At 37.0% G+C, this 26,692-nt stretch overlaps 1 protein-coding gene across 4 annotated transcripts in view; it reads right to left on the bottom strand.

The window, feature by feature from the left end:
• The window catches only part of STAU2 (staufen double-stranded RNA binding protein 2), a 175,353-nt gene that overhangs the window by 76,941 nt on the left and 71,720 nt on the right, over nucleotides 1-26,692 (bottom strand). For 3 of the 4 annotated variants that reach the window (XM_082308942.1, XM_082308944.1, XM_082308943.1), the window contains exons 10-12: nucleotides 23,461-23,592; nucleotides 19,307-19,367; nucleotides 4,885-5,192 (exon numbers count right to left, since the gene is read on the bottom strand). In XM_082308942.1, the coding sequence (XP_082165068.1) occupies nucleotides 4,885-5,192; nucleotides 19,307-19,367; nucleotides 23,461-23,592 (501 nt within the window). Of the gene's footprint in view, nucleotides 1-2,773; nucleotides 5,193-19,306; nucleotides 19,368-23,460; nucleotides 23,593-26,692 lie in introns of those variants that run through there. The other variant, XM_082308945.1, reaches the window with a different exon arrangement.

Genomic DNA, 26,692 nt, shown 5'->3' with positions numbered 1-26,692 from the left:
TTGCTGTGGGAAGAAAAAAAGATAGACTGAAAAGGGACAAGATGTTGTTTTTACTGAGGTAAAAAACAGCTTCAGAGGTAAGGAAGAAGAAGGGAAATAGCTAATGTCAAGACTCCCAGGGAGCTCTTGCAAATTAAGTATGCATATTTCATTGGGTCATATAATGAACAAGAACTAACGAAAGGAAAGCTGCTTCCATCTAGTGAAGTCCAATGAATTTTAATTTAACTAAGTAAGCAATATTTCTTAATTGTCACCTGCTTTGGAAAAGAACTTTTGAATTGAAATTGTTATTTCAGCCATCATCAATGAGTTGGCATACTTGGACACAAAATGTTAATAAAGGAAGATAAAGGCAATTGCATCAAATTTCAATATGCGAAAGTTGTGATGATAATAGTTCATATTTCAATTATTTTCTTCAGGCTTAACCCTGAATCCTTCACTCATTCCTTCTGTATTAAAAATTTCCACTGAACTCAAATCCAATCTTCATAGCTGTGTCTAGGAGATTTGCTGGAGAAAGGGTTTCAGGCCCAAACTCTTCATCGTTAAAAAGACCAAGAACTCTTTAACTATCACGAACACTGTCAACAAGTTCTGACAGTGAATTTAATATTGGTCAAAGAGAAAGAGATCTCAGATAAAAGAAGGTTTGGGATTCACAAACCTTCGCAAACTCAGGCAGGACAGATGTGAAGGTCACCCACTGTTCTTTACTTGGGAAGCCGGCACCAGTTCTGTGGTGCTGCACTCTTTAGCAGCCACAGCTAAATCTGGGAGAAACCAGGGAATGGTCACAGCACAGCCCAAGCTATGACTGACGGCTGTTTCACATACTATGTCAAGTCTGAAGAAGCCAGGCTTGTCCCTTTTTGCTCTTCCTGTCAGTGACTACATCCTTCAGCGAAAGCGGTGAGCAGACACCGACAAAAGTACCACTATCAATCACACCAAAATGACAACCCACAGCACGTGAGGAAGTGTCTGCATCAGACAACACAGTACAGGGCACAAGTCTCAAAGGTATGACTGACTTCAGGCAATGAGTTCACAGTGTGGGGCAGCAACCCAAATTTGCAAAGCACTATGTAGGGTGCCCAGGCTTACAAGTGAACTGGAAGACAGGTACCTAATCTGCACAGGTGTTTATGAAAACTCCAAGAAGCATCTACCTTTTCAGATGATTTTACACCTCTAAATGACTTGCTATTAGCATCCATAGTGCCTGTGACATTTTCAAAGTTGTATTTCGCTGCTTTTCAAAGTTTGACCTGATCCAAGAAATTTGCAATTACATACAGATCAGACCAAAACTATAGCTCTTTCCTTGAAATTCAGTGAGGGTTGAATTTCCCTGAAATTTTCCTCACATACGTATCTCAGTAGTGAGATCCAAGCACTCCTAGACTGATTTCCAAATCCAACCTCCAACACAGCAAAATGAGTGTTTGTTTTGTTTAAAGCCGCTGTAAGGAAAAGTTTGAGCGCAGTGTCAACCCTCATACAAAGTGCAGAAATTTAGCTTAGGCCCACCTCTGCTGACAATTCAAAACCACGCGCTGAAACGTAGTGGCCATGAGTAAACCTGACTCTAGAGCGTCCAGCAGGACTTCTCCCGTGTGTGCCGTCTACTCAGAAACGTATGCCTTCGCTACTGGTTGGGGAAATGAGAAACATTTAGAAATGCCCAACAATAAAACATTTAAATCTATCAATGTATAAAATGGAACAGTTAGCCATTAAACAAATGCGGGGGGGGGGCGGGGGGCGGGGGGAAGATATAAATTCTGTAACCATTGCAATCAAAGGAATACATCACGTAGAAACTATATCCTGTGTGAGGTTTTATTATGAGGCCACTATGGAGAAAAAGTTAAGATCTCTAAGTCCTGCCAATGCAGCAAGCCAAGTACGGCTGCAGCCACGCACTGGGACTGACTGTGGGCACTCAATCATGGCTTTTTAAATTTTACAGTCTTTGCTTCATGGAAACTCCCAGGGGAATTTCCTGCTGGACTACCTGTAACTTGTGTTTTGCCTCAGTAAAAACTGGAGGCTCAAATTATTCATGTGTAAACAGCTTCTCTAAATGTTTCCATTTAAACAAACTCTGAATAACTTACTGCACTTAAATGGTCAGCAAAAATAACTGTAACTTTCCTAATTGAGTTACAAAACAATGGCCAAAATACCACATAGTCACTTAAAAATAACAATGTTACCAAAGCTGAATTTTCCCTTAAACAATCTCCAGGCAAAGTCTGCAAAACAATTAACTGGTAGATCGTATTCATAAATATGAAGCAAGCACTAAAAATGCTTTATTCAGAGTCTGTAAAGGCTTGCTTGAAGTATTTGTGTTTAATTATCACTGGTAATTTGAAGCCTCAGCCTTGAAAGTATCCAAGCTAAACACCTGTTTTTCAGTGACTCTGAGCTGCTGCTTATCAATTACAAATATCTTTAGAATAATAAGCCATAAAACACAAAAATGTAATTTTTTAGTACTTTTCCATACATTGGTCCCAATAACTCTTAATATTAAGGGCTTACAATAGAACATGGCTGAGATCATACACAAACAGTTTAGAAAATTTAAATTAAATAACCACATTTTAAAGACGTGTCCCCTGCAGCTAAAGAAGTTCAAAAAAACCATTCAAATAAGCAAATAACATTTTTTTACATTTACAAATGAAACATCATATGAGTATTTATTGATTTTTTTAAAAATTCAAAAATACATTGTAACACAACAGAATGTATACGTTCTTCAATGAAAGACAAAACTATGGTTATCATCCGGACCAGAATACAAATACATGCTAACAATTTAAAAATCATTTTGGGTCATTCAGGAAACATGAAACAAGCTAGCTGTTTGCAAATGCAGTAGTTTTCTACTTAGTAAATATGCCTGAGAAAGTTAACCTGTAAAGAAATCGGCTTTTAAACACAAAGAGCTTTCTAGGCTGAAATGGTGAAGAGACCTGTGATATGCACCTGACAGGCCACTGAGCCATTTCCCACAGAGATTCTGTTCACTGCTCCACCTCGGCTCAGCCATCCAGCGGTGGCAGAGTTTCACATCAATACCAGGCTTATTCAAGCGAGGTGTTAAAAAGCAGGCTAAGATGATGTAAAACCATCAGTTACATACATAGCGGATAGATGTTAATAATTGAGATTCTCTACCAAACTCATTGGTTTGTATCAGGGCCAAGTAAAAAGTAGTAGTCTAGTTTATGGATGAAACGGATTATATTTTTTGGCTCAAGTTAAGACCCTTTAAAAACAATTTCTACATAAGCATCTAGAATCAACGCATGAAAAAAAACAGGACAGACACAACTAATCATTTTACAGTAACCACATACTGTAGGCAAGTAGGAATCAAAACAGTAACATAAATTGTGCACCGGTTCTGTGAAAATAAAGTGTTACTAGTAGACACAAGCAATCTGACAAGATGTGAAAGCGAGCAGTGAAAACTTCACGGATTGAATTTCTTTTCATCAGAATTCATCTGTTTCTACTGCAGGCAGGTAACAAATGGAACTCAGGAAAACTGAATTCCTATTAGCAGCTTAACTCTACTACGGTGAGGCTTAGGCTTTTACCGTTTCTTGCATTAAGAGACATTCAAACTAATGAATCAAAAATGACATTTTAAAAATGAAGACCAAAAGAATGCTGAATGTACATTTTGGACAGAAACAGCGTTAGGTCAAATCCACAACTGGTGATATCTGATGTACGCAAATGTAATTTAACTATGCTGCTTATGCAACAGAGCATCTGACGCTATTTCTCGAATTCTAGCAGCCTCTTTTAAATCGCTTCCAACAACGGCATACTTTGTAAATTACATGGGCTTTGATGAAAAAAATCATTATCAGGCATGCAAAAATTCTAACAGAAACCTCCCATTTCCAGAATTTAGTTACATGATCAACTTACATATGCTAGAACATATGAAACCAACTTTTCAAATGAAACAAATTCACAACTCTGAAAAGGTAAAAAAAAAAATAACAAACCAAAAACCTACGTCAGGAAAAAGAATATTTCTACATAGCTAGTCCTATCCTCCAATGGTGCAACACAGTAAAATGAGCTACTATCCATACATGCATGTAATTTTGCATGTAATGGTGATCGGGAAGAGGCTTCCTTTTCCCATCTTCCACACTGCAGAAATGACTGGAGGTACTACAGAGGCTGTCACTGTCCTATGAAATGTAGGGTATTTGCCATTGCTGGATACAGGTCATCAGTGCTGAAGGACTCATGCGCTGACCCAGCACAGTATGTCTTACATTCTCTAGTACTGACTGTGATGTCAAAAACATTCTGCGTTGCTCTGACACCAGGTCTGCTCCTAGGCTGCACCTTCTGACCAAAACGTTGTTCTACAGGTCACAACTAAGAGGTGCAGGGCAGGAAGCAGAGTAACGGCTTTAACGACCCGGCCCAGAAGACAAACGCAAAGTTAAGGTGGTGCGTCAGTACCTTCTGGATCAGAGTCGAAGAGAGAAACCAATGCCAGAGCAGTATGTAAAGCTTCTAATGCCAAGAGGTGAAGACTCTCAAAGAAGTGCAAGTAAAAAGCATAATTGAAGCCTGTAATTATTTAAGGAGAATAAACAAAGGAGAGAAAGATGGCCTGCAGTAAGGTGAATGAAAGGAAGGAACAAAAAGAGAAGGAGGGACATGTATATTGGTGCAGGGTTGTATCTCCTGGACCCAGAAACTGCCTTGGACACCAGCTAATTTTACAAGATAAGTTACATGCATGCCCATATTCAAGAGGGCAAGAGTGAAACCTTGATGGCAATGCTATGATTCTGGCTGAAGAGCTTCATTTTCCCCCTCCCATACCTGAAAGCCTTGAATCCTTGCCAAATACTCCAGCTGTTTTGAAGGCTGCACTGCAGAACAGGGGGAAGCAGGAGATATTCCTTTTAGACCTATGGCTTCGGCAGTTGGAGACGTTCCATTCATGAGAAGTTCCCTGGCAATCGTAGCTGTGCTATTTGTTGTAGGAGATATGCTGAAGAAAGAGCTAGAAGTCTGGCTCATTTCTTTGGACGACAAATAGCTTACAGTGGTACCAGGGGCTGATTTGTTGCGGCTTGCTTCCATCTCTTGATAAACATCAGGAGAGAGATGGAGTATTCCCTTTGGTGCTGAAAGTAAAAGCAAAGATCATTCTCATTACTCTAGAATGGGTCTGACATGTAGACTATTTTCATTAACATACTGTGCAGTGGAAAACAAAGTAAGCATTCAAAAGCGGTATCTTTCTTCCACAGTAACTGTAAATGAAATTGCATAATTTATTTAGAAACAAAGCAGATCTGAACTGCCCCTCTTCTTCCTCTTCCCCCACTCTTTTTAAGAAGGTACAACCCTGGACTTTAAAACCGTGGCTAGCACAGAATACACAACATGAACAAATAAGGTTTGGAGATCTACAAACCACGAGGAACAGCTGCTACTTCAAAATAGTAGCACAATCGTTATTTCACTACAACCTTCTGCCTCCTACCTGATACAATAATTTAGGCTGTTATTTCACAAATAATTTAAACTAGCCTATGTTAGCACTGCTGCCACCAGAAGTAGTTCTTGTCTCTCCCACCTGCAGCTGCTGTTTGTACTCTCCAGCTGGCTCTATTGCTTGTGCCAGCACCAGCACCTGTAGGACCACGCCGTGATGCTCACAACAACGAGCTGTTGGAGGCAAAAGAAGGGCAGGACAGCTTCTTGCGGTAGCAGCACTGCCTCAAGTGCTGGCTTAAACTGTTTGCTGAATTAAAACGGCCGCCTGTGCTTAAATAACCTTAAACTGCCCTGCAGCCACATTGTTACTGTGCTAATGACTTATGTGACTGACTGCTCTTCAATGAAGAGGAATTTATTTATTTATTTATTTAGCTGCATATATGGCATCCTATAGTTTGCAAATAGCTATTTGCCTTGCACAACATTTATACTGAACAAGGAAAGCATGTACGTGACATCATTAATATCAACAGGAGCTAGGGTAAACATTAAAAAGATCTAAATTTATTTATGCTAATTACTTTTAAACATTTCCAGTGACATGTAAATTAGGGATAATTTGTCTACATTTCAAAATTTTTAATATATTTTCAGAAAACATCTCAACCCTAAACCTGCTTGAAAACAGGAGTACATACTTGACCAGTTTTGCTGATATTCCTGTGCATGGAAATGTGCAGAATTAAGGCTGAAGTTTGCTCGTTTTCATATACAACGAAGCATTTGTTGGAAACATGAGTACCCAGTTTGCTGATATAAGAGGAAAACCTCTTTCTTATTATTAATAAATTGAAAAATGAGCTTGAAATGTGTAATTTCATATTAATAGCACACTTTAATCTTCTAGCACATATTTGAAAATAACATGGGTGAACCTGAGCCATATGGCATTTCATTTGAGGGATGATAAACCTGTTTGTTAACTGATTTAGTAATCCCAAGAGAAATCAAAGGGTTCAATGCTTAATTCATTTGCAGAACATATTAAATTCATCTCAGAATGGAGAATATATTCAAAGAAGAGAAGAAAATTAATTTCCAGTTACCTAGAAAGGATTCCTCTAATCCTAGTAGTGCAAGTAGTATTTTTAAATAAAATGTCTACCACAAGGAGAAGACTCAAAAAATATTACCAGTAATTAACATCCCCATTTTCAGCTACATGGTGAAAATTGAACTTCCTCACCACTGACTCCGCAAACTGCTTACAGGTGAATCTTTTAATCGATTTACTCACACATTTGGCTTTTAAATTAATATTACTTTCAGAAAGCTGAAACATCAACTTATACCATTCACAAAGACGTATCTGTTATTCACCCAATTGCTCTCCCCACCTACCTTCGTGGCGCTGGGGAGCCTGGCTGGATCCTGAACTCTATCTTTAAAGGTGTTTTACTCAGTCTTACAACTGGTTCCAAAGCCAGTGGACTCTGTGCTGAACTTGAGAGCTAAGCACAAATTCAAGACAATGCTACAGGGAAAGACGGAGGACAGGGTCCCTGAAATTTCTTTTTTCTCCATTTGGGACAATTTAGCACATAACCTTATAGATGACAACAACTGTGTAAACACGCAGCATTATTTTAAAGCACTTAATCACTATATGATAGAGTGATTCTATACCCTTTTTCTGAGGCTATAATCTCCAAGGCCTATCACTGCTCATATTTTTAAATAGTCTTATACAAGAGTTACATGAATGAAAATTAAAATAGATAATACAGATATTGATAGTTGACGTTAGGTTACAATACCAAACAGCAACAATAATATGGAGTGGCAGGTGTTCACCACCTCCTAAGACCTGCCCACTGTAAATCTGATTCCCTACAAATATTTGAGAAACGGAAGTGAAAATTGAACAGAAGGTAAAACAATACCCTTGTTTAGAAATAATATGACATTAGCCCCCCTCAAATCAATTTTAGAAAAACACAGTACCACGTTAACTTAAAAAAAGTTTTAAAAAGTTTAAAACCAAGTCCAGTGCTGCAGATGTCTGTTCCATTGATGTAATATTACTTAAAACAAACATTATACATGCTTTCTCAGCCATTTCACTGTTTTTACATGATCCACCCAAATATCTAACTGCTGTCTGGAACAATGGTTTGGAATACTTCCAGATTACTAAGCTCTCTAAATGTTAAAATAACTAATATGCAGCATATGATGAATAAAAAGATATTGAGCAGAGTATGGCAAATGCTCCTAAAGTACTGACTTTACTCTAATGGTGATGTTAAATTAATAATAGTACTTTTACACTTATGCAACACCTTTCTGCTAAAGACTTCAAAGTGCTTTATAAGCAATAATTAATTTAAATCATACATTGGCTCTGAGAGGCAGATATTATATTACTATCATTGATTATCTCTGGAAACAAAGTAATGTAATATTCCAGACATTACATTAATATAGTTGCAAGCTATTAACTTTTTATATTCAGGGCCTATGTTTCATGAAGCTTCTTAAAAACTTGCTTTAAAAAGCCAATAAAAACTTGGTCTCTTTGAAAACTTCTATCAAGCATATATTAACTGTAATTCATTATCTATTTTTAATGTATTATTGAGGATTTTTTTAGTATCATTCCTCGCTGTTGTCTGCTTACTTCAATTCTGTTGAATTGTAGAAGAGTGTATACATGTAACAGTTTAGTTACAGTGGTAAAGATGTTATCACAGGGAGTATGACATCAACAGAGGAGTAAGTGTAAGAACAAAAGAACTCTTCAGAAATTGTCTTAATTAGTCTTCAAACAAGCACTTTAATAAAAAACATGGGAGAAAGAAATACTATCCTCTAACACCTTTTTGCATTGCAGGAGAACACCTCTAGGTGAATATTTTCATATTTTTGTTAGTTTTTCAGCTAAAACAAATTTGGATTTTTGTGTCTGCTAAATATTTATCCCATACTAACTTCACTGTACTCCAAAGGTAGCATCGTAATTATTAGGAGTCACAGATCTATAATACTACCATTTAGACCAACAACATTGCACCTTCTGCTGGACATAACTTAGAGGTACATTCATGAAACATGTTAAAATAATTTCCATCTATATTATTTAAACCTGTGGGCAAACGTGCTATGAAAATATGCAGGCAATGTAATCACTAACATTTGAAAAACACGTCTTACTCATCCTTGGCGGTAATTGTTAGCAGTCTCTCACAATCTTCTGAAGTCTCTGAAAACCCCACACCAAAGACCTCTCTTACCTAAGAATAAATTTCTTGATCTTCCATTGTCTACTTTTGCTGTCATGTACTAGACAACTGCAAAACAGTTTAGACTGCAAATGTACGGTTAAGATACAAAATGGCCCAGCTATCCTTCACAAGCCTTCCCCTTGAAGTGTACTCTCAGTGCTTTGATTCCACTTCTTTTCATAGCAGCAGTAGTAGAGGCAGTCTCCAAAAATCTGTTGGAGTGGTGTTATTTTTATTCCTAATCCTTCCTCTACAGGGTCTCCTTGGCTGGGAAGACAGAAGGACCTTTCTACAAAAGGGTCCTCCACTGTCTGGACCTTCACTCCTTCCAGAGTTCACAGAAAACAAAACTAGCCCTCGGAGGGACTTTCTGCATGGACAATGGGGCGAGGAAGGAGCCTGACAATATCACCAAATGAGCCTCAATGTAATAAGACGCCACAAAAATGGGATTTGCTGATACAAGGACAGTGACAAGTTACCCTACAGCAGTGGGCTACTAAGTTAAGAAAAGTTCAGAGTGATAACAGTGTTGCCTGCACGCTTACAGGTATTAGTGTCTACTGGTACCACTGGTGTCCCATTTTCAATTTTTTACTTCTGTCAGGAAGATCAGAAAACATGAAAAGCTGAGATTTTGATTTTATCATTCAATTCCAAAAGATGACTTACAGAATCAGGCTTGTATTGTCAATGCACATATAGATCAGTGCTAATTTTCCCTCTTTTCTACATGACAAACAGTGTAGGGATACCCTTCCTCTGCCTTCACTCAATGACTTCTCCTGGCTCAAGGTCATTCATTGACTTTTCGTATTTCAAGGACACTTGGTCTAAACCACAACTTTATTCTTTCTCAGAGAACCATAGTTTTCTCCCTGGGCTCTCACCTATCCTACAGGAAAGCTATACCTGTTGGTGCGTCAGAAGCAGTGTCAGCTGGTGTATGACTTCCCCTGACACCCCTGAAGGGCACATGCTCTTCTCTGCACTACAACCAGTGATATGGGGGACCAGCATGAAGGATTACTTTCATGTCTTGTGTAATGATGCGAAGTAAACCATGATGTAATTCTGTATATGACATGCTCATACATTAACACCCTGATACTTGAAATAATCCATCACTGGATGAAAAAAAGATTTTTTTATAAAGAGATAATCGGTATTTTCAGAACTGAATAAAATAATTGATACGTAATAATCAAAAAGCTTTCTTTCAGATTATGCTACCTGTATTCACATTGAATAAAGCCTTCTTATATTGTGCTGCTTAAAATACGTGGTGAAATCTTGTAGTAAGGCATTCGGCAGGAAAAGCTAGACCCAGATCTAATCCTGACTTTGCTATTATGTAAGTCAAAATGGACAAAACCTTAAGAGGCATGGAGGACTTTCATATGCAACAATTCCTCCATAGAACTGGCTGGTTTTCAACATGCCCTAGAATATGGTCCATTACAAATCCACTGAGAGCAAAAAAGAGAATTTAAAAAACCAAATAATTATTTCAATAACAAGACTGAAAAATGTAAATATTATCATAAAAAGAAATTATCATTTTATACTCCACTCACTGTAAAAGCCTATTTATATACTAGACTATTTTCAAATTTTGTTTTATTACCTCAGTAGGAACTCAGAAAACGTCAGTCAAACAATTGAATAGGCAAATAGTATGGCCATTATGTTCTCAGTAATAGTCTACACACAATCTTGGCTTGGAATACGAAGATGCAATCATTACCTACTTAACACAGCTATCTGTGGTATTTCTAAGTCACCAGCTACTGCAATATTCAGACATGAAAAAATGTTTTGTCATTACACAATGTCCTTCAATCAAAAGATCTTGTCTACATGACCTTAAACAAACTGATGTTATATAAAGTCACTCATTAAAATACTAGTTTATTTAACCTTAAAATAACCATGACACTGAAGTAAATACTATTTAGTTCTTCACGAAGTCAGGTCTTGATATCCTTAATTTCACTGGAACATTTTCTGTACAGCCAAAAAGGAAATTACAGTATCGCAGGAGACTTGAATTGTATACATTTCTGTAACATTTGGTGTTTAACTCATGTGAGGGAAGTCCTTTGAAATCTCCCACAGCTTTACTCCTGCTTGGGAACATAAGATTTTGGTAAAAATAAGACTTAGTGTTTGCAGTGGGGAATTTCTACAGGATATTCTATGAAATATTCCAATAGACAGACGAAACACCTACATCATTTTTTTTTACATGACAATTTCTGCATCATAAGTTTCCATCAATATATCAATGTACCAGATAGCCTAAGATTAAGATGAAGCAGGTTCTGAAAAGAACCAATCCAAATGCAGAAGAAAGGACAGTAGTCTTATCAGTAAAGAGGATCAGCAAATTTGGAGCAGGAGCAAATCAAGCTCGTGAGCTGACAGATTAAGGTGCTTGTAAAAGCCACAAGAAAATTATTTTTGAGGGGGTAAAGCAATTAGGAGAGTGCCTAAGTGCAACCGGAGGTGACTCATGCAGGCAAGACTATTCATTAACAGATTAAGAAGGGAATGAGAATTGTGATGATGAAAACAAAGGCATGACCCAGACGCAGAAGAGATGTAAGAATGCCCAAGTCTACTAGATAAGGATAGAGAGGTTGCTGAAGCTAAGAAGGTCAAGGGGGACATCAACAAGCACAGCATAGGTATGAGTGAAGACGAAATCAGAGGAGGAGAAAGTGGTGGGGGAGTGGAAGTCATAGGGATAAGATGTTTGATGTAAAGGAAAGAGGATGGAGAAGAGAATGGAGAATTAAGTCTTGGTTCTGGCAGCAATAAAGCCTCAGTTCAAGCGTTTCAATTCTTCAAGGACATTATTATGCTAGACTAAGGGTGAGGTACATGGTGGGTTCCAGGCTGGGGGGAAGGGAGTAGGAAAAGGAGAAAAGACTTCAGAAAAGTGAAAGTATTTAGAGAAACACAGTATCGAGGTTAATTGTGTGATACTGCTCTGTTTGCTTGGCTGAAGACAGAAATCCAGATGCAGATAATTTGCAGAGTTGCATTATTAAATCTGAATTTGAGAGCTAACATCAAAAAAAGCGCTCTGCATTGCTATTTCACATGCAGTTTTTTTTCAAAGGAATAGACTAGCATCCTTGAAGAAATGTAATTCATATAGGAATTTTAGGGCACCGGGAAAAGCAAAAGGAGAATTTCTCTGAAATTATCTCTACCCGCAGAGCTCGCTATCTACTGTCATGGTGGCTGTTCCCTCTTTACCCATTTTATACATCAAGAGCTTAAGGATTAAGCAGTCTCCTAGAAAGCTGGCTTTGGCTGCTTCTCAGCCGGAGGGCACCCAAACTACAAGCCTCACAGCCCAAGTGTATGTTTCATACATATGCACAATCCATACTACTCAGGAACCAGGCAGCAGGTTGCTTGCAACACTTTTTTTTCACCTCTATCTAAAATATGCAGAATATAATATCTGTAAACCAGCCAGGAAACGCCAGAATACATATCTGCACCTTCACTCACAAGTGCTTTAATCAATAGACAGACTACAAAGTCATGATTCCTTTAGATCATTCCTCTGTGGATTTCTTGCATTTTGACAGCATCTGATTTTTTATTTTCTGTCTGCAAATCATAATGATATTATACACACATCTCCAAAAGGTGGCTGCCATTTTCCAGATTACTTGGCACCCCATGAGTACTCTCCTTCTGGTGAAGAAGTAAACTGAATGTAAGTCTCCCAACTTTCTGGACAGGTGTTTAAAACACTAGGTACTTTAGAAATACCCATTATACTCTAAACTCAGTGAAGAAAGTATCACATCTGAAGATGCAAAACTTGCAGTACTTTAAGCACCTAACCGAGCATGTCAAAAGGGGAAACATGGGAAAAGGAGGAGGACCAACCGCAGTTATGGTCTTACACACCTGAGTTGTGCCCAGATCCCACTTACACACAAAAATGCTAATTTGGATCTTGCCACTAGTTCTCAAAACAGCACTGAAAAAAATAACCACACTCCCTTCCCTGTTTTGTTAATATTAGGTGGTTTTTAATACTAGGTGTTTTAGAAGTTTTTTCAAACTATTTCAAAAAAATATATGCAAGTTGTATTTTATTGGTATTATTCTGGATAAATCATTATCTCATTCTCATTGCTAGATGAAACTGAAACATAACACATTAATTATTAATAATGTCAAACACAGCATAGATTTCCTAGCTTCAATAACACAGGGAAGAAACAAAATTGGACAAAATCTCCTCTGCTTCTAAATTTAATTTTCCTATGTCTTCAGTTAGAAAATCTAGTTATCTCAGACACTTGCTAGAAGATGGGACGAATCCTTTTTCTTTTTGAAAATGAGCACATCAACTCAGCAGCTACAGAGGCAACATGTTATTTAAACATAACCAACTGCTATAACAGACTCTAGCCAAGGTTGTGAGACATACAGAGTCTAGACAAGTGGCTCAGCTGATGAAACTGCTTCCTGAAATGCACGGTGATGGTGCAATGTTCACCTGACAGTATATTTGCTAAAAAACCCCACAAAATAAAACAAAAAGCCCCAAACCAAACAGATGGAAAACTACTGTTCTGTGGCCTATGCTTCATCAAATAAGTGGTGTTGTCAACCCTCTTACTGTGGTTTCTATTCAGAATGACAAATAATTCAACAAATGTTTAGTGATGTAGCAAGAGTGTATTATAACTGATGATGTTTAGTAAGTTTGGAAGCAATTCAAAAGTGAAGTCCAATGAAACGGAAGTACTTAGTGAGCAAAAATGCATACAATCCACTGCAGATCACCTTTGAAATACACCCAAAAGAATTAAATATTTCAGCAAAATATAACACATATAAATTCCAATGAAAAATGTCTGAAATACAAAACAAAAACGTGATTCCCAAACTGTAGACTTCAGTTACTGTTCATGGAAATACAGGGGTATTAAATTATCTACTGGAAGTCTTCACCAAAATGCCCAGCTGAAAAATAAACATGTAGAGGACTATAAAAAAAAGTCCTTATAAAACTAGTGAGGGCCAGAACTATAAAGTTCACATAAATTTTGTTTCCTCCAAAGTGAAGATGTATCACTATGCAAAATTTCATAAATACATGGTTTATTTTGCATTTATTTTCTCCCCCCAAAATGGTGGAGAAATATCTAAGTAAGAATTTGAATGTAACCATACGGTTAGGGCTTACAACAACACCATATATTTTCATAATTTTTATATTTCTTATATTCTTAATCTCTTATTATTTAAGTAGATTTTAAAAAATACTAAAATACATGTTATTTATGGAAAAATGCTCAAATTTCCTCATCACAGATTTAAGAAACTCTTCTGAATATCTATTTGCTTTTTTCTCATTGCTTTTTTTTTTTTTTTTTAATGAGAACAATTGCATGAGATCAAGTATCTTTGTTCCTTAGGAGATCATGTGCTCCTGCTGCTCATTTACCATCTGAAATCATAATCATCTGTTGGTGACAATCTAATCATCTTCACAGTAACTAATTGTGATGTCACAAACAAATGATTATGATTTCAGGTGGTGAACAAACAGCAGGAGCAGATGTACTCTGAAGAACAAAGACTGTAAAGTCATGCACGAATCCCTAGTAATAAAATGTTAGACAAGAAAAACAAAGAGCCTGTCCTTTACAGAGAGGTAGGATTGCTCTGAATGTATTTTTTTAATTATTAGTTTTTCAATACTTACTTTGTGACTCCCAAAATTGCTGGAAATGGATAAAGGAAAACTATACTATGGAAAATTGAGGGTGGGGAACATATAAAAACTGTTAGGGTCATTTTTTTCCTTGTTAGAATTATAATATATAAAAACACTGTTACTGTTTCCTTTTATTTTTATATATTTTTGTTTTTCACAGCTCATCTACAGCTTCTCCTAAAACACATACTGTATGATCTTTGTGATTACTCCATCCAGAAATATAAAACCAAAATATGTTCTCAAGAGAATGCACTTTGCATTAGGATTGTTTATTTGTTTCATGTTTTGTTTTTGTTGATAACTGCTTAAGTCAAATCCAGAGAGATAAATGAGCATTCTGTTGACAGTAAACATCTCCTGTACGGGCTGCAAATGCTTGTGGTCTGCCCACAGTGTCTCAAAGTCTCTTCCAGAAGCATCAGGGAAAAAACCTCACTCAACTTTCTTGTTATTTCACATGTGAAAAATGTCTAAGATATCCCAAACCAAGAAACAAATAGCTTCTTGTTTCATCTTTAAGATTGTGAAATGAAGAGGAAAGGTAAAGAAGTAAACCTGGGCGAAGAAGATTTGCCAGTGAGGAGGAGGAACAGAAGTGAAGTTTGGTAACAAGGATAGCTGCAAAAGTAACATGAAAGAGGAGAGCAGGAGAAGTTAATTTTCAAGGATATTTAACAGGGAAAACTAAAAATGCATTGAGTATGTAAGAGGATATAGACTGTAGGGTATTTCTCAGCAAAAACGAACTACGTAATAAGGGTACAACGAAATCTGTTCTTCAACTGTACTAAAATACATACCTGTTATGGTATTTGTTTTTGTTGTACTAAAGTAGACAACTTCACTTTACTATTCCAGTTTTATTTCACACAGTTTCAGATGGAAACAGTGCATTATGCACACAAAGAAAAAGTATCTGCCTGCAAAAGGAAACTGATGCACAATACATTGTCCTAACAGGACACAATTGTTTTCCTGGAATAAAATTACTGGAAATCTGAATAAGACCTGCCAAATGGTAGATATAGCAATCTCAGAGCCTCGGATTTTCAAGACCACTGAAAGTTAGGTTTCAGGGTAACAACAAATGCAAACTGTACATTTCTCTTATAAGCAAGGATATAGAAGTGAGGAAGCTCCTCCATTTGCCCTCTTTAAAACTTCCTACAATAATGATGACACTGCAAGAGCAGATTCACCTACCAACAACTGTTGTTCTTAAATATAAACTAGCATATTCATACCTGAAAGGATGTGACATTTTTGATCTCAAACAGTGGAACTCGTTTGGAACTGCCTAAAAAAACCCCTGCACTTCACAGGTGCATGAGAGATCATGCATGCAAGTGATTTCTTCTATTCAAAAGGAGAAGACACGTCAAATTTCCTCAGTTCTCCTTGACTACAAAGCCCTGAAGTTATCTTGGACTCTGGGGCTTAGGGGAAGATCAACAGGCGTGTGCAGGGAAAACTCTTAATAATACTAGTTCTTCTTCAGGATTTTTTATGTATTCCCTGTGCAGAAAACTAATACATAATATTCTACCAGAAGAAGAGCAGGCAAAGCGCTCATAGGCAAACATGTACTTGCAGATCATCCCCCTACTAAATATTAGCACAGCATTTCAACAAGTAATCATGTCTATGGAAAACTGGTGAGAAATATCACATGATACTGCATAGATCTTCTCCAAATGTGGCAATCCCCTGACCTCAGTCACGTCCTGAAAAACAGGCCTCTTCATAGAGCCATTCAGTAGGAAGGTATCAACTGAACTTACTCGTTACCTAAATAACATACAAAAATGGTCTATACATTTTCTATCCAGGAATCTGTGGTTCCTTCCTATACATTACAAATAAATGGTGTGATATGTGTACGTTGAAAGATCTACAGTATAGAAACTACTACAGAGGTTTTCTATATAAAACTATACTTTAATAGAGTGCCAATCAATACAGCAGATCCATAATTCTATCAGAAAGGCCATTTTAGTTTAGAAATACCAAGAGAGGTTTCAATGAGAAACTCAAAAAGAAGACCTACTAGCAATTCATCCAGCCAGGGGTGATATCACATTAACATATTCAAGGAAGAAAAATGCATTTCTAGGTCTTCCATGAATCCTAGATGAGACTTTAAGATGAAGAAAGACTGGTCTGTCCTCTACATAACTGTAACTGATTCATTCTCCTCTTATGCCTTTACATGGAAATCACAGTTAAGCTGTAAATTTTAAAGAAAATACCCTGGAAGAGAAAGGCCCTTTATGAGGTGAAGAGTTAAAAAAATCAGTACAAAAAATACATGCCTGTTGATAACATTTTGGGTTCAAACCCTTCCTATTTTGCGAAAGGATAGCACAGTCCCTCTGAAATAAAAAATTATACACTTTAATCAGCTGATTGTTATTAACGTTGCCTTCAGATTGGAACCCTCAAAAAAGGAGTTAAGGGATTAAGCCCAGTGGACTCTGAACAGAAAGTCAGAAAATTATTCAACAGAAATTTATTTCTGTCAGAAATAAATGCTCTATGTCTATTGACATGACAGCTACACCTCCTTTGATTTCCAATTTACTTGGAGATCAGAAGAATGGAAATGAAGGCATCTAGAAATGTCTTTCGTGCATTAGAAAAGCATCCCAGAATGAAAACCTTTTTCTGTACCACGGCCTGTGGCGGCTGCAAAAAGGTCTGTGACCAGGTCAATCTGTGAAAAATAAGTTCTTTGGTCAGTACAGGTTTAAAATATAATTTTTGTTGATCTTGTCTCCTGTTGTGTGAATTTGCCTTTGTGTTCTCCTTCTAGATTTGGATTTACATGTATGACTGCCAAAGTTTTCTTGCCAGATGAAGCCTGGGAAAGGGATTGTTTTTTTTGTTGGTGTAGTAGATGGTTGAGATGTCATCTATAAGCATCTTTGCTACCGGACACTGCAAGGATAGGAGAGAAAAGCTAGAGGTCTTAATTCTGCTGTCCCAAACTCCAATATGTTAACATTTGAAGATGTTAACATTTGAAGATGTTTCACAGGGCCATATTCTTAGAGATTTTGATGATGCAAACAGAAATTATTTAGAAGTATTGATGGGGATTGATGATAGGGCTGGAAGGAAGCAACTAATAATAAGTCTTAGATCCTGTAGAATCCTTCGTTTCAGGGAAACACAATGGCATGTGCTGACTCCAAGATCACTTTTAAATGCTAGCAAACTTTTGTGTAAGTTGAAGTACCAATTATTCGCCAGGTCTAGTGACTGGGAAGACTGCATATATACTGGAACACTACTGAACTCCCTTAAAACCTGCTTTTAGGACTATAGCCTTCAGACGTATATAGGCAAAAAACAGAAGGTAGCTCATGTGTATGTCTGTCTCTAGTACAATCCTTAGTTGAGGGATATAATGTTTGGGACTCTTAAGAAGTTCAAAACTCAACACCGCTCTCGAAAAGAATCCAGGGCTCATTGAAAAGTGAAGGAAGTACTATTTGTATCACCTTTACCACTCTAAACAGCAAAAAACTAGGTATAAAGTCACAAAGGTCTGTCCTATCTCATTACTTATTGCAGAGCAACTGAAGTCGGTGTTCACCAACAAGGTCTCTCAGGCCTTTGTGTCTATAGACACTGCTCAAGGAAAAGAGAAACTACCAGTAGTGGAACCTGATCAGAGTCAGGGATGTCTTGAGAAATTTTGAGCCCATACAAATCCATTGGACCAAATGGGATATATCTTAGCATGCTGAGTCAAACGGCTTATGTCATTGTGAGGCCACTCTCTATTATCTTCAAAAAGTCATGGAGATCAGGAGAGGTCTCCAATGCCTGGAGAAAGGCATCATCATCATCAAAAAAGGCAGGCTGGTCAGCCTCACTTCAGTCCCTGGGAAAATCATGTGGTAAGTCCTCTTAGAGCCATTTGTGGGCACACAGAGGAGAAAAAACACCACTGGGAACAATCAGCATAAATTTATCAAGGATAGAAACAGCCTCAACAACCTGATCGCCTTTTATGATAAAATGACGGGATTTATGAATGAAGGGAGAGCAGCGGACATCATTTAACTTGGCTTTAGCAAGGCTTTTGACACCATGTCTCCCACAGCATCCTTGTATCCAAGCTGTGATGTTAGAATCTAGGTAGATGAATTACTAGATGATGAAAAACTATTTGGATGATCAGGCTTAGAGGACAATGATAAGCATTGGGGGACCTAATAGCAGCCTTCCAATACCTAAGAAGAGGTTGCCAAAAAGATGGAGCCAGGCACGTTACTGAGGTATGTAGCAGAAAACCGGTGATGATAGTCACAAACAAGCAGGAGATGTTCCGACTGGGATAAAAGGAAAAAAATTCAATGTGAAGATAATTAAGCATTGGAACAGGCTACCCAGAGAAGCTACGCAATCTCTGTCCTTGGAGAACTGGAAAAAAGACATAAGCAACCTTGTCTGAACTCTGTACTGATGCTGCTTTGAGCAGGCAGTTTAGATGACCTCCTAAAATCCCTTACAACCTGAAGGATTCATGATTCAATGAGTAAATAAAAATCTCCTTATTCCTTCACTCATTCATACCTATACTCACACAGAGGACATTCAAGAGTTAATTAATCTAATTGCAATAAAAACCCTAAAATATTTACAGAAAGCATTTCAATTGTCTCAAATAATCCAAATCCTACAGAGACAAAGAGAAGTAAGTATAAATATAAATATAAATTTAGAAAGCAATACTTACTGTTACTTGTTGGCTCAGGAAACCCAACATTCTGGCCATTCCAACTCTTGTTTTCTCCAAGCTGAAACAGGTAGAAAAAGACAAATAAGTAAAAGGCAAATTACTCCTTAAAGAGAACATTCATGTTTATAAATTTAGTTGAAAAATTCTAAAAAGGATGACTTGAGATTGCCACATCTGCTCACAAAACTTTGCTAACAAATCTTAATTTTTGTCTAACATAGGTTATTTGAGGAATGTACCCATCATGAATAAACATTAACAACTATTGCCTAACACTGAAATATAAATGTTTTCCCAAGGATTAGGCTCAACTCAATATGTTACCAAATCAGACTTAAAATCAAATGTTTTAAGCAGCTCTCAACTGAAAACATATACAGACAACAGAGAAATTACATTCTAAAACAAGAAGATCCTAATATCTGCCTATGAAAGAATGCATAAACACTACAAAGTACTTTGGGTGTAATTTAAAAATATTTACTTGCTAGGAATCCACTTAGTTACTGAAGTGGAAGCAAAAAAAGACTGCGATTTTCCATTATTTAAATATATAGACTTTTTTGAGGAAGCTAATTGTCTTCAAATTAATTTTATTATGTTTAACACTTGGTATTACTCTGACACAGAAAAGGGGAGCAATTAACACAGAAGTTCAGAATAAGGCCATTCTTGAAGTCTACACAGTAAACAAGATGGCAGTGTTCTACATTTACATGTAATTGTGGATAAATAAGTCCAAGATTCCTCATGAACTAGGAGCTATTGACAACAGCTCGATGAACGTGAAAAAAATGATCCTTTTCAGATTTCACTGGGATTTTGTATGCAAACAGAAAACCTCGCAGCAAAGCCGTCTCTGTGCCATGACAAAGTTGTAATCATTTGCTCTGGAAGAGAGCGTTGATTGGAAAGCGAAGGAGGATCAGACGGCTGAAATCTGTCTTTGCGTCTCAGAGGTTGCGTTAAGGCTGTTTAGATTACTATCATGTTGTAATGCAGACCACTAGGTGATATGTTTTCCTTGGGAAAGAGGAGGGAAGAGCACACTATGCAAAGCAGCTATTCCAGTGATTGTTTCCCTGCCTTTCCTCATCATGTACATCCCAATGTGCTTACAGCCTAGGCAACAGGCAATAGAAATGGAAGATATTTAGTGGAAAGGGAGGATAGGTGTTAGAGCTGGCTCTCAAACTGGTCACCCACTTCCATGCACTTTAATTTCACATAACTCCTTTTACTCGTATTATGAAGCAGATAATATGTGTATTGGGAAACATGGAAGAAGACAGTTCTTCAAATGAATAAGCAATATGAAATCTATAAATATGTTTGCATTTACTGTTGTCTGTTACAACAGCCTGGTTTTGTCATGAATTCATACTGTGCACCCGTAACATGATCTGAAAATCAGCACGAGCACGGCGCTACAATATCAGAAGAACATTTTCAACTCTCCTCATTCCTCTCTTTTTACTATTTATTAACTTAATCATGATTGGAAATTTAACAAGAATTCATCTATCAGTAAGTTATCCTTTGTGCTGCTATCTCACATGAATGCAATCTACTCTGGTTTTCTTCTCTCTAAGAGAATAAAGGTGGCAAGAAGAAAAGAAAAGTTGGAAACATTAAAAAATGAAGACATTATAACTCTCATTTTGATCCATAGAGCTAAAACTCTGATAGCTGCAAAAAATCTCCCAGGGCACTTTCAAATTGCTCTCCTCGGGGCTCTGCACATCCATCACTCATTTCTTCCAGGAATTGGATTACTTCAGAAAAGAGCAGAGCCTTTACTTTTTTACATTACCTCGATTACCTGTTTACCTGTGCTGCCATCAGCACCATGCATGGCTCTTGTAACACTCTTAGGTCTTCATTAAAACAATGAGTGCAGTCACATTTTATGCACCGGGGTTAAGGAAAAAAACACTGAATTTGGTTTTGCCTTTTTTTTAAGGGAGGAGGAAGGGGATGAAAGGACTCAGGGAAAGGGAGGGAAGGGGAAAGAGAAGTTTCCTTTTTTAAAAGCATCAAAAACAACACAAAGTGAAAATTGTCCATTAGATGCCAACCTGACACGTCAGCTAATCTACACTGGGCCCCATTTTGGATTCAAAGAGAGAAAAAAGTACCTTCTAATGGTACATATTTATTGTGCAATTTATATGGAAGGAATTTTGCAATGCTTGAATTGGTAGAGACCTACGGGCTATTTTCTCTCTTCTCCAGCACAGTTTAGTTTGAGAATTAAAATGCTTTCATCTACACAAACTAACTTGTGTATCTGCTTTAAATATGTTCAGTCTGTTATACACAGAAGATAAAGCCAGATGTTCTAGATATTTTATGTCCTTAACCTCAACAAAGCTATAAAAATTTGTTCTATGATCTTGAGCACTCCCACTACATAAAATTTGAGTAGTTCACATTTTTTGGATACAGTATCATGTTTGCTCATTGTGTTCAGAATAATATTAGGCTATTGTATGCTATTCTATCAATTCTAAGATAGCTATGTCTGCAAGTATGCAATTAAACCTGTTTTTTTAAAGACAATGCACTTGTAAGCAATAGTTTATTAAACGTAGGGAAACGAAGTAGCAGCACCCCTTTTTAGCCACTCAGTTTTTTTCAAGGATTTCAATGTAACCACAAGTTTCCACTGTGTAGAGCTCTCCAAAGCAACTATGTTGTGGGCTGAATTTTTTCAGGCTTTATCTCTGAAAATTACTGAGTAAAAATAGTTCAGCCAATTTGAAATCCAAGAATGAAAACCTATGTTTTCCTATTAGGAAAAAAAAGTTGACCTTTCTGTTTTGCTTTGTTTTTCAAAAAGCTCTTTGGCCAAATTGGCAGTGAAGAAAAAGTTGAAACTGGTAAAAAGTATCTTCTACAGCAGAAAAGACTCAGCATTCTGGTGAAAAAGAATTATCATTTGACTCTATCATAAGCCTGTTTTGAAATGGCTACGACTGCACAGTGTGTTCTCACTAGGAACACCATCTAGCCTCCAAGTACTCTGTTTAGAGTATTGCACACTTGTATATGACTAAGATATATAGTGAAGAACGTAATGAAGGTGAGTGTGAATAGTATATGTGGAGCTGCTCCTCTGAAAGGAGAGGGAAACAGAGGCAGGTGGAGCCAAGTAACCAGTATGGCATTTATCTCTTCCTGGCTAGGAGTACAGAATGCATAGAACAGAGTATCTTCCTATATATTTATTTTTTTTTTAAGTAAAAAAAAGGGTGTTTCAGAAGATATATAGATAGATAGATAGATATCATATTCAGATTTATAGATATATATTATATTCAGATTTATCATATGGTCCCCAGAAAAGCCCAGCAGAACATTCTGTTGACCGAGCTAGCTGGTGCAGCCACAGAAAACATTTAAGCCACGATCAAAATATATACATCCAGTGATTCTGCGTAAGACAGAAGCTGTTCAGAGTCCACAGCTTAGTCAAATACCTTACCAAATATCTTTTCAGGATACAAAAGGCAAAACCTTAACACCCAATTTTAGTTACAAAACCTCCCATCAATAAACTCAAGACAGGAGAGGAGTGCTAAGCTGCACACCACTAACATGGAAATACATACCTGCAACACATACAAATTTAAATGTAATTCCTTCTCCACAAAAAAAAAAAAAAAATGACACACATTTTCTTTCTCAGTCCTCAAACCTGAAAAGGCTATTATTTTTCTGGAATGCTTTTAGTGCATATGCAATGGAAAGACAAACATTGACTATGATGACTACTTCATGTATGAAAATTATTAACATCACTCCTCTCAGTCCTCTCATGGATGCCCAGAATGGAATAAAAGCAAGAGGCATGTTCATCCTGATTTGTAAGTAGAAATAGGCACACACATCACATGTACACTTTTGCACACACACTATCTTCTGGAATTACATTTCTGTTCTTAATTACTCTTACAGGAGGAGAGGCTGCACTTACTACTAACTGCAGCTATAGAGCTGTAGCTAAACGAAGGCTGATCTCTGACAAGCAACCTCCTAAAACAAGGGGTGCACGAGTTTAAGCTTCTGTTCTTACTAAGTGATTAGCTGATACAGCTAAGAAATCCAGACAATGGTAAAATGTGGGCATCATAACAATTGGTTCTCACCTTTTCTGGCTGGTCTTGAAGAGGAGCAGAGGCTTTGTAACCCAGCTGTAGCAACATTGCTTCTGCTGCATTTCTTTTAGCTATTTTCTTGTTTGGGCCTGTTCCAGTAGTAATCTCATTGCCTACTTTTACCTTAAAAAGAAAACATTGATCATAATCATGGTAACTGCGAGACTCCTTAATATCACCATGTAATAATCTAGCCGATCTACCAACAACCGTCAGCTCTTTTGATGAAGATGCAATCTCGGAAAAGTAAGAATGCAGCACTATGATACCACTTCATACAGAGGAGCTTGTTTAGATTTTCGAGAACGTCCGCAAACTCGTACCAAAGAGGTGCATTTTTCTGTATCTCAGTGCACACACAGTTGCCTCTTCCACCAGCCTCTGTGCCAACCCCATTCTCCCTGCTGCACATCTTCCCCACTCTTGCTCCCCACTCTTTCTTAACGCGGCAAGCGCTAAAGGATCTGGACTTCCTCATCCTTGTAGGAGTGTTGCCTGCAGCAGCTCCCCACCATCATCAGGACGGTATTCAGAAAAACAGAGACACAAACAATGACCTAGAGATTTAAATGAGAGTGGTTTCTAAAGACAGATGAAAACCATGTTCACATTCCTCCCCCTTTGTCGCACTGCAAGGAACACGGGGGCTGGGGCTGCTTTCTTTTCTGCACTTACACCTGCCAAGCTTCTATCAAAATAGTCTTTGGAAAGAAGGCTCTTCATTGGACCTGTGGTCTGTACTACACGAAGGGTTTCTGACAAACAAGATGCCTTTCATAAAACTAGGAGAAATTAAAACCTCAAAATGAAGACAAATTATAGACAATGGAGATCCACAGAGTGAGGCTCTAACTTATTCCTTGGGTTTGGTACCATTCTTGAACTCCTGAAGCTGTATGTGTCTGGTTTGTGATATTGGCACTGTCATTACTATTCCCTTATGCAATATTCATAGCTCTTTGATAGCTATCATTCATGCTGTCCATTAAGCCATTTTATTTGACAGATTTTCTCTTAAAATAGTGTATGGTTTCAAAAGTGTGTTAACCAAAGGAAATGAAAATAAAATAAAAATAATAAAATAGCCAAGGTGATCTGAATAAAAGAAACTGTAGAGGTCAAAGACCTGAAACAGTCTGGAAAGAGCTTTAAAAAAATTGTAAAAACAGACAAACAATTGTTAAATAAATACTAAATGTTATTTAGTAATTTATGTTATTCAATAATTATTCACTTTCCTCAAATTATCATGTATATATTTTCCTAAAAGTTTTAATTTTTCTTTACTCAAATACCTATTAATTCTAAATACAAAGAAGAGGTTGTAAATAAATAATAATGATTATGAATATCCCTTCAAAGTACATATATAATTAAAAAAAAGATTTGGCTACCTAAGACAGAAATATTAATAATCTTGAAATAAAAACCTCATCTTCTATGCAGTTCCGCAATCACAATTAGAAAATAGCCAATCTGCTACAAGTTTATATGCAATAAAATTGAGGGACTTTAATGGGACAAGACAAAATGATAATTTATAACATGGCTCACAATAAATCAATGTGCTGCTATTTCTCAGACCTGTAAAACTGGTTTAGCTATTATTATAACCTCTATCAAGGATTAAAGGTCTGACTACAAAGAGAAAGAGCTTTCTGAAATTAACTTTGGGAACAGAACACCAACTAATGTCATCAGAGGTTTTCTTCTGTTTATCTAGTGGTCAGGACAAGTAATTGGATCCATTTCATCACATCTAAACTTGCTCTTTGTGTGACAGATAAAAATGAACATATTATCTCTGGATATTTTACTTCCACATTCAATTAAATTAAATGAAAACATTGCTTAAGTCGTTTATACAAAGGCTTTTTATTCTGATAAGGTTTTTTGCATGTCATAATGAATCCACTGAGACTTCCTGAAGGCGGAAGAAACAGCAGTACGATTTTAGTATGAAAATATAAGAAAAGGGTAAAAATGGGGCTACGGCGTTTAAAAATATAGATAATAAAGCAACTGATAATGGAATTTCTTTGACCCTTTCTTTCAGAAGTCTTCCTAGACAAGGGAATCTTCTACATATTCACTGCTTTTAAGATTACCTTTTTTTATTCAAACCAAAGATTTTGCCATTATTGAGACTCCTCCAATGGAAAAAAACATTCTCAGCCCATCTTTCTCATACTGGACTGCGTTACACAGTCCTCTTCTGACACCTCACACAACCACCTCTAACTGTGGACATTCCCACGGGGGTCTGAGCAAGGGAAAAGGGATGGTCTGTGATAGGATCACTCTTTTTCAAATACTTTCACCTAACACAAAAAGTTGGAAAACCAAGTTTATACTCATAAATCAGATTCTGCAACAAAAGGAACCCAATATCTTCTTTTGCTTCAGAGAGAAAAATAATAAATCATCAAGAAAGACCACTGAGGTCCAAGGAAATGAAGATTGCTAGCCTATCTTGATAGACATGAAGGAGGAACTTAAGTCTTTAAGTGAAAACATAACTAATTTTCTGGAGAAGGAGGTGCTGGAATGTTATAAATTCTGCTTCTGATCGGAAGTGACATTTTGGTGCGGTTTGTAGACAACAAGTCAAAACATGTTCAGGTATGCTGTTCTGAATTGTTCCGGCACAAAATTACCCCTGAGTGAAAACACAAGAGAAAAGAATTCTTTCCTGTTCTTAATCTTTCTTAACCTGCTGTTGTGCTATCTAACAAAATATCATGGTTACATCAAATCTTTGTGAATGTTCTTAATTTAAAAATTAAAGAAGTATTAACGATCTACTGTTTCTGTATTAGGTCCAGAGCTTTTAACTGGACAGGCTAACACATGTGATGGAAAACTTTTTTTGTGGTATTTCAGATATGAACAAAGCCACAAAGAAACTGAAAATCTGAATGGAGCTCTTACAAGATTTATAACACTATTTCTTTAAACCAAAATGCTTGGCAATTTGGAGATATCAATATCCATATTTCAGAATACTTGTTTGTATTGCAATCCTCTGATCAACAATAGCAAAAAAATTTTTTTTTCAAGAAGACAAGTAAATAAATCATGAACCAAAGTAACATCAGGGATAAAGACAGAAACCATCAGGTGAAATAAAAATAAGAACAGTATAGAAAAATGCAAAACCCCTACAAGAATAGCATCTAGAAGGCACATAACCTAATTGCCGTTTGTTTGACCAGGAGAAAGA

Source organism: Platalea leucorodia (genome assembly GCF_965183815.1).
Source record: "Platalea leucorodia genome assembly, chromosome: 1".
In the NCBI taxonomy this organism is placed as follows: Eukaryota; Metazoa; Chordata; class Aves; order Pelecaniformes; family Threskiornithidae; genus Platalea; species Platalea leucorodia.
Note: the sequence above shows the minus strand (reverse complement) of the source record. Positions and strands in the feature narration are given on the sequence as shown.